The sequence below is a fragment of the Pangasianodon hypophthalmus genome, chromosome 3, assembly GCF_027358585.1.
Source record: "Pangasianodon hypophthalmus isolate fPanHyp1 chromosome 3, fPanHyp1.pri, whole genome shotgun sequence".
NCBI classification, from domain to species: Eukaryota; Metazoa; Chordata; class Actinopteri; order Siluriformes; family Pangasiidae; genus Pangasianodon; species Pangasianodon hypophthalmus.
Genome location: NC_069712.1, coordinates 16,020,858 through 16,030,125, shown reverse-complemented (window position 1 = coordinate 16,030,125; position 9,268 = coordinate 16,020,858). Strand labels below are relative to the sequence as shown.

The 9,268-nt window shown below is 38.2% G+C and overlaps 1 protein-coding gene and 1 long non-coding RNA gene across 4 annotated transcripts in view; one reads left to right on the top strand and one right to left on the bottom strand.

Annotated features, from left to right (window-relative positions):
• Positions 1-33: 33 nt before the first annotated feature.
• Positions 34-5,816, bottom strand: cuedc2 (CUE domain containing 2). Its single transcript, XM_026933724.3, has 9 exons — positions 5,696-5,816; positions 4,890-4,968; positions 4,638-4,781; positions 4,421-4,482; positions 4,157-4,275; positions 3,067-3,237; positions 2,793-2,857; positions 2,381-2,441; positions 34-2,245 (listed from the first exon to the last, which is right to left on the bottom strand). Exons 1-9 carry the CDS (start codon positions 5,709-5,711, stop codon positions 2,099-2,101), a joined length of 864 nt encoding a protein of 287 aa, XP_026789525.3. The 5' UTR covers positions 5,712-5,816; the 3' UTR covers positions 34-2,098.
• Positions 5,794-9,268, top strand: part of LOC117596835 (uncharacterized) — an 89,611-nt gene continuing 86,136 nt past the window's right edge. For all 3 annotated transcript variants that reach the window (XR_008301533.1, XR_008301532.1, XR_004577817.2), the window contains exon 1: positions 5,794-5,853. This is a non-coding gene — a long non-coding RNA (uncharacterized LOC117596835). The remainder of the gene's footprint in view (positions 5,854-9,268) is intronic.

Genomic DNA, 9,268 nt, shown 5'->3' with positions numbered 1-9,268 from the left:
CAACAGATTTGAAATGATGCCATCAAGTTGTGATTGAAGTGTAGACTTTCAGCTTTAATTCAAGGGGTTTAACAAAAATATTGCATTAAACATTTAGGAAATACCATTTTTTACATAGTCCCTCCATTTTCACAGGCTCAAAAGTAACTGGACAATTGACAGATACGCAGTTTCATGGCCAGGGGTGGCCTGTTTCCTCATTATTTCATGACAAATTAAAGAGATAAATCGTAGGCAAAATTATGAAAATTGTGTCACTGTCCAAATACTTACGGACCTGACTGTATATGAACCCTTGACAACCACTAGGGGCAGCGAGGGACACCTTGGTGCCTTCTTGAGTGTGTGCAATCACATCCCAAGAGCTTTCAAAGTCACATAGTGATGTATGATGCAGTATTTTCAATAAATACCACCATAATACAGCCATCTTACCCTGGAACCTTCTCGCTGAGCTGGCACTGTTTTCAAATGACAAGGAACTTTGGCATTTATCAGGGATTCATAAAAGCACAGTTACATAAGTAACTAAAATTCTAGTTCATCCCACCTAACGACCAGGGGTGGGAATGCCAACAATGTCATGAACAGGACTACCCTCAATAGTGCTCAGAGATAACCTCAGGATTCACGCCACTGCTGTAACATTGTAGAACCTAGAGAAGGTGCATGGTGACGTCCAGGTAGTAGCAGCAGCACAGACTTCCTGGAGAAGCCGCTAAATAATGCCTAAAGATGACGAGACCCTCCTCGTAGAGTGCCATGTCACAGCAGGGGCTGGGCGTCCAGCCCTTTTACAAGCCACGATGACGATGTCCACCAACCCTGTGGGCCAGCTTCTGTTTACACCAGAGGCGTCTTTTGTCTATGGATTAGCTAGACACCATTCAATTTTTTGAAAATACTGTAGGGTGTGTACCACAGCAAGCAGGCTCACCCTCACTGAAGGCTGCAAGGTCAGTCAACAAATTCAACAATTGGGTTATATGACTTTGGGCAGACATCCTAGATTCAACCACAAGGTCACTCCAGAATCATCTGGTCATCAACACATGCAAAGTACGCTTATTGCCAGAGCATGTAATTCTCCAACTCTTTTTAGCTGAAGTGATTACTAGCAAGTCAGTCTCCAGCACATGATGGATACAGTTTCCTGGACTGTACTGGACTGTAAGGAGAGCTCTGTTAAAAACTCAGAGCCTCTGAGTTGTACGGTCTCAGCTCCTGAATCACTGACCATGTCTGCTGCCAAGTCGTTAATTCATTTAGAGAACAGCTCAGATTGCTTTCTGGGCTTTTTGTTAAGCTTATCAGTCATCGCTAGATGTAGGCGTTTTGCAGCTAGCAAGCTGTGTATGCTACAGGGCTTGGGCCAGATTCACCTCTGAACCAGGGTCTAAATCTGCTGGTTTAGAGGTTTACATCGACATCAAGTTTGCTGCAGTCAGCACAGAGGATGTCCGGGGTCAGACACTACATTCTTGTGGATTAGTGGCCTGGTAGTTCCCTAGATGGCACGGAATGTGACCTTTTTAAGGTAGCAATCAATGCGGTGAGTGACACAAGGTAGTAATGCTGAGCACCACGGTGCTCTTTAGCATTCTATGAAAAATACTTATAATGTACAAGAAGTACACTCACCGAGGTAGAAGAGAAGGAGAGGAGGCTATCCCTAGCTTTGGAGAACAAGTCACCTGTCGCTGATAAGTGGACCGCTCCATGTACTTGAAGAAAAGGGGGAGGATGGTTGCCACTTTGTGACTGTGGAAGGTCTCGGAACATGGGCGCACACACAAAGAAATCCTTTTTTTTTTTTTTTTTTTTTAAACCACCCTTGGCAGTTAGGAGGGGTGAAATAGAACTGGTGTTGGTACATAAAACACAATTAAACCAAAAATACCACAAAAAGTAAAACCTTTCCCCAAAACAAATCTTTGTAAAGATTTGATTCGGTCAGTGCAGTTAGAATTGAATAGAGTCTGAATCAGAAAAAGAGACAAAAGTGTAAAAAATATGAACTCACATAAAAGCTAACAAACAGGCCAAATCACTCCAGTCATAAATAAATTTAAAAACCAGATGTGTAATTGTACAGACATCAATGAAAGCGGTATTTGCGTGCTGGCTTAAGGCTAACATAAGTCTTTTTCATTTCTTCCGTTTCATCTTTCTTGACCAGATGGTAGCGCTCTCCCTTGGTAGTCACCACTTGATTGCCATGGTAACGCACCAACTTCTTTGGAGCCTATAAGATATAAATCAATCTATCAGCCTTGTAGCCTTCTATAGGACACACTGTTATAGTGCCTACATCTATATGCTACTTTCTTCACAAGCAGGTACACACACACACACGCACGCATGAAAACGAGAGACTCACGTCTTTTGGAACAAACGGTCTGTGTATTTTCTTATCTTCCTCACTATCTACCAACATGTATCTGAAAGAAAATGGACAGAGAAACTTATTTGTCTTTGTCACAGTTTTCTTCATCTGATATATAGAAGTATAGAAAAAGAAGCAGCTTTCAACATTAATGGATACAAGACAATAGAAGCATTTAAAATAAATATACTAAACAATAAACAAGGTGGTCTAAAGTGACTGGTGTAGTGTGCAGTAGAATAGGAAGAGATAAACTGTAAGACACTGAATACAAAATAAGCCGAAGACACTTTAGAATATAAAAATCTTAACATAAAATATAAAGTATAAAATGTATAGCTTCATTCATTTATCTCTCCAAGTGAAACAGAAAATTAGCTATTACAGTAGTTTAGAGAAGACTCACTTTTCTAAAATATTTGCTTTAAGCTTCTCATCAGCCTGTGCAGAAACAGTCTTCCCTTGGCTTCCCTAGAAACAAATGCAACATCTACAACATAAAGCTTGTTTCCAGTCAATACATATACTTTTGCATGGCATAACACATAAAATTATTCATTCCTAGGCACAGCTGGCAGGACACATTTGGGCCACTGTTCTCTTTTTTTTTTTTTTTTTTTTTTTTGAGTAGTTCAGGGCTCCAGAGACAAATCAAGCTTCACCATGGTTGGTTTACTCACACTGAGGGGAGGAGTGGGACTGAGCTGCACATCTCCCTCAATGATGAGTCGAACTGCTTCCTCCATGTCTCCTTTAGCAATAGATAACGCACTTCTGGCTTCGGTCACGCTACACTTAGGAAACATCTCCAGAAGGTGCTGTTCCTGTTCATCCCACTCCGAAGTGCTCACCTAATACACACACACAAAATTAAGCATTGATGTGAAGTGATTGTTACATAAAGCTGCAAAGAACATTAGCTAAATTTGATAATTATAAAACAGTAAAAATTCAAATTATCGTCACTTTTACTAATAATGTTAACCTCTTCCATGGCTTCACTGCCAGATGCATTCTACCTTCCTCAACACAATCATTTTCCTCACAGTACTATAGATAGCACTATAGCTAAGTAGCTTCTGAAAACATGGAGCAAAACAAGTCGAATTTGATGCCAAGGGCGTCGACGAGGATGCCTCTGCCTCCAAACAGTCTACTCCTGCTTGTAATTTGTAAGCCAGAAATACCCTTAAAATGTACTTGGAATGTGAAGGAAGCTATTGAAGCAAAACTATCAGATATTTGCCCTTGCTCTGACCTTGACCCTGTTTGGATCAATTCCAAGATCTAATCAGTTCATCTGCTGGTTTCAGTAATAATTCCATATAAATCCTACAAACATTCAACCACTCTTTCATGAGATATCATGCTAACGAGAATCTTGGTACCAGTGGATTGCGATGAAAATGGGTCTTGAGTTCCTGACCATGAAGGTGGTCAAATATGTACCATATTTAAATGACAAACATGAAGGAAGCTATTGAGGAAATACTATTCAGACATTTGACCTTGCTGTGACCTTGACCCCATTTGGACCAAATTACAAGTTGTTGGTTACAATAATGATTTCCATATACTACAAACATTCAACCACTCGTTTCTGAGAAATTTGAGAATCTCGGACAGATGGACAGAAAGCATAATGCCTCACCCACTCAGTGGTAGAGGCATAAAAAATGCGGTCAGCTAACCCAAGTAAAACATCCAGCGACTGGAGAAATGGTAAGACTTCGTGGACAGAGAGCTGAAAACTCAGATGCGAGTTATTACCTTGGCTGTGGCTCCCTCTACATGTGATGAGTTGCTGTGTGTCTTTTGCATGGGGACTCTTTGCTCTATAGCAGGGGTCAAGGAACAATTCCCATCTTCTGTCTTCAACTCAAAAGACTCTGAAACAGGCGATATTCACAGATAGTATAAACTTACAAGGCTATGATCTCAAAATAGCTATGTTCTTTGAAATGAACATGCAAAATGTTATGCAATATCTTATGCTTAAGATCCATCCAAACCAACAACGCTTGAATTAATTACCTTCATTCCGTGCTGTGGCTAATTTCGAGGCCAAGCTAAACATCATTTCACAGACCTGAACACTGAGGAAAAAAAAAGTTTATCGCATAGTTTAATACATTTCCACAGACATACTGCTAATGGTTCATACTGTTTTGTAATGTAGTGCATTGAATCATAACATGGTTGTAATTAGATGCACCTTCACCACAACCACCACAGCAACAACAATAATTACCAATCAATGTTGGAAAAGCCTGGAATGTAAGCTTCAAGCATCTCAACAAACACCTCAACGTCAAAGTTTTCTTCAACGCTCGCTTGGGAGCCCAAATCTTCCAGCACACCAGTGATGTAGGAAAGCAGCACATCGTCCAGGGTGCTGAGAAAGAAAGTGGGAGAAACATTAAAACAAATGCCCTGTATGCTGCATCTCGTCCTCTTGTCTTCGAGATTTTATTTGGGTGGTGAAAGACGGCTATGAGATTACCTCAGATCTGCATGCGGGATATGTGATCGGACGAAGTCATACAGTGCATCATGAATAATCTTCTGAAGCTCCATCCTACCTGTTAGTGATCAACATGCAATCAAATCCAGAGCACAGAGAAGTGTGAACAAGAACAAGCCATTTCTACTTGGAGGAAAAAAAATCAAAAGACATGTTATATCACAGAATAATGTTTACATCTGTCAACAGGTCCACAGTAACCTTCTAACCTATGGGCTCATATTTTTTAGTTTAAGATATGGTCAAAATGCTAAAAAAAAGAAAGGAGAATTCTTAGTAAACACACAAGAATAATGTTTGCTAGTTGGCTTCATCACCTCCACTAGCTTCTCCGTGTACTTAACATTGTAAATACACATGTGAACAAACATATTTGAAAATACAGCTTATCTTGTATTTATTTATGTTGTGTTTATGTCGCCAGCTCAGATACAGGCCTACACTGCGGTTAAACATCGCGCATCAGCTGTATTTTGCCTTTTGTTTTGAACAGCCCTTCTAGCTCTCAGTCTAGCTAGGATGCTAGCTACCTGGAGAAGAGTGGAAACAGTGCCTGGTCATTTCTGCACTATAATTAAGCCTGTATTTCTGATGCACACAACTACCTGACAGTATTTAGGCTTCAAGTTAAATAAACGCTGAACTGCTCTGCGGTAGGTTGAACTATCGAGCTAACAGCTAAACTAGCTCGCGTTAGCTAGTAATCCTCAGCTTCATAAACTAGCTAACACAAGCAAGCAAACAAACCCATCTTATCTCTTAACCGAACGATCTGTTAAACTTACAAAGTGAGCGCATCATGGCTGCAGATAAATAGGTTTTGCTGAAACAGGAGGTTATTATATACTTCAAGTGGGCAATTTCTTAACCCTGCGCGCCGTGGATTGTTTAAAAATGTATGACATCACTTCCTGTTAAAAGTAAACACGCGCTCGTGCTGCAGGTGAGCTGTTAAATTATTAGATTTGCTGCGATTAAGAAATAACAACTGCAGGCGTCTCGTTGTGTTTTGTGTTTTAGTTGATGGTGTTGAACGAAAGGAAGTTGCTTCAGTATTTATTTATTTATTTAAATTTTACCCCAGGAACAATCAGTTCACAATGTCGAGTTGCGAACTAATAAACGTTACTAAAGAGCATGGTAAGTGTGAAGAACAGTGTTAGTTAAATAATCTGCTGTAATCTCCACAGAGCCATGACCTGGACAAAGTTTTCAAATGGCTTCCTGATGAAAAATCCAGTTTACCAGCTGCCAAAACACAGGCTGAGCTGCTTAAACTGCTCAGACTTTCTTTACCAACTAGTAGAAAGAACAGTTTCTGAATTATTGCCACTAAAACAGCAAAAGGAAATAACAGCAAGGCAATTAGAAAATGTCTAACATTTTATTGAGTAGCAGTGTAGTCAAGTAATAAGGAAACTGAAAACAGGCAAAGATGATCTACCAGTTTGACCACTGATTTTTCAGCAGGGCTGGTAAGCACGAAGTCTTGCCAACTTTACTTGTACTTTTAAAATGAGGCCTATAGTAATTATACCCATCTCAATAATGTTATGCAGTTTTAATTTAAAATATTTTAATTGCCAATGGGGATGGCCACAATTCTTCTCAAGTCATGCCTGCACATATTCCCATTCAAATATTCATTATGGTGTAGTAGCCCTGCAAGCTAATTAGTTTCAGTATCACTTACAAGCTGGGCACAAAATGTCTGTGGCACAGCTGATTGAAGTAAAGTGTTTGGTTTCATTGTTTTTACATGTGAAGCTAGAATCACATGCTCGGTGTATTGTGTGCATTGATCTTAAGGAGTTTTTGCCAGTTTATTTGTGTGGATATATTTTGACACCTTGTCATTGGACTGTCTTCATGGATGAATTTAATGAAAAGCACATATAAAATAGAATACCTGTGCACATGAATTATTTTCTCTTTGTAAGCTGTGGCTTGCTTCTGACTAGTTAACTTTACCTCATCTTAAGCACTGAACTGTTATAAGATATAGTCATTCTCAATTACACCGTGTCGAATTGGCAATAGCGAAGGGTGAACTGAGCTTCCATGCTCTCAGCTGGGTCAGTTGCAGTACTAGTCCACATACTGGCATTATAGATGTGTAGTTCTACATAATTAATGTGGCTTCAGTTGTATGTGTCTGGGTCTGTGTATGCGTGCATGTTTCTACTCTCAGCTCCCCTAGAGACATGTCTCGTCGGCCGCAGAGTTCCATTAGAGCTTCATCCAGAGCAGGAAACACAGTACATGTAGCTGATAATGAGTCGTGCAGAAGACATTGTGACTTGGCTGGACTCTGATTAAACCCTCTTGGGTCACAAGCGCTTAGAAACCTCAGTGAAACCTAGCCTCACACTCTGAAGATAACAAATTAAACAATGTAAGAATAAATCAGAATAATGAATTACACGTTTTTTCATTAATTGTTCAAATGTACATCACATTAATATTTAATAGCTTTATTTGGAAATTAATTTGGAAATTAATTGGGCTATAAAGCAGGCACACAGGAAAATGCTGATATTATATTCATAGTTTTTATAGTTCAGACACACAGAATAAGAATATTTTTACTGTATATTTACATTATAACGAAAATCCTGTAATAGAATTCTGCATTTATTTATTTATTTATTTATTTATTTAAAAGCAGATTTTATTTTCATGTTTACCTCCATACTTGAAAATGATACACTTTGCCACTAGATGGCTGCATTGAGTCACACTTCTCTCGGGTGCTGCGCTGAAACTACTGAGGCCTGCAATACTTAAAATCTTTTGTAGTGAATATTTATAATATTTACAAATGTGTAGTGAGTTTTGTAAATATATACTAAGCTTAATAACTCTGGTTATTAAGCTTACCTAATTTGCTAGGATAATTTATGTCTGCAAATGTTTCTCTTCAAATATAAATATAATGAACCAACATAATTTGATTCCTAAAACAGTTTTTGGTGGAATAAAGAGCAAAAAATATATATAGTTTAGTGTCTTCTTATTTCTGCAAACCTCTTTTAGGAACAGTGGTATATTTTGGTGTTCCTAAGGGTGTTTAGGGGATTACAATTCATTAAACATTATGGATTATAAATATAATCTGTAACAGGGGGAAAAAAAAGGCAACAAAAAATATTGTGCTAGTTTTTGCCTTTGGAGGAACAGTTGTATTTGAGCCACTTGACATTAACTCGTTTTTCCACTTGATGGCATGATGTACCCCATCTGCCAGTGTGCCAAAGCGCAAGATCATGAGGTGGGCCACAGGGACGCCCACGCCGAACCTGTGGGGACCGGCGTCCCATCAAGCACATCACATTATTGCAAAGCGCTTTGCTGAGTATAAAACACACTGCTAACCTGCCTGCAGAAAGTTTAAACATGTTTATGCTTTATTTAACTGCACAGATGCTTTATGAAAGCTTCTCTTTCTGTTGTTACCAAGTACAGTGGAAAATGACAGCTATAATCAGAAATACAACTGTAAGTTCAATATTAGTTTTTTCAGCCAAGCCTGATTTACTGCAGAGTTTAATATTGAGTAGCAAGTAAGAACTTGGATAAAGCCTTCATCATGCACTAGTCACTCTTCATGATACTGATATTTATACAAAGTTATTGAAATTTAAATATAATTTCAATTCAAAATAAATATTAATATTAGCCTGTGTAATTTTCAAAGAAATTACAGTACTGTACAATTCCAGTTAAAGAACCAAAAAAAGCCAGGTACTTACATAGATTCTTTTTTCTTTGGCAGACACATTTATTTACACTATATGATAATTGCTAAATTTATTTGAAAATTTATTTATTTATTTACTCTGTTTTATTTGTAGTGAGAGGAACACTCAAGCATGATGTTACCACAATGGCTGGTCAGGATCCGGCAATGTGTACATTGCGCTTTATGCAAAAGATTTCCATCTTATTAGAGCGAAAGGTAGAGAACCTCGGTTTGATTTGCAATTTCCTCTCCTTCATTAGGTTAACCAATTACAGTGCAAATAATTTACTGCCAAATTAATTACCTTTTGCCCAACTTTAAACACCAATATCCAGACCGGTCTTTCGGAACACTTCTTATTATTTTATAAATAGATGATCTGCAGTTCAGGCAAAATAATTTTACATTGAAATAATATTCTATTTTTATGAGTGTATATGTACTGCATACATTTCTCCCAGTTATGGATTTGTTTGAAAATAAACTCATGTGAAGAATACTGTAGAAATAAACATGTTTAGCAAAAAACCACATTTTAATATCTGTTTATTGATTATTATTATTATGTGAAAACCTTTTAAATACAAAATATGTAGCCTGTATATAAAGAATGGGG

What these genes read in the sequence shown, in the direction of transcription:
- cuedc2 (XM_026933724.3), bottom strand. An exon ending in AGCCACAGCACGGAATGAAG is followed by an intron (nt 4,276 to 4,420) that starts GTAATTAATTCA and finishes CGCCTGTTTCAG; the next exon opens with AGTCTTTTGAGTTGAAGACA. An exon ending in GTCCCACTCCTCCCCTCAGT is followed by an intron (nt 2,858 to 3,066) that starts GTGAGTAAACCA and finishes ATTTGTTTCTAG; the next exon opens with GGAAGCCAAGGGAAGACTGT.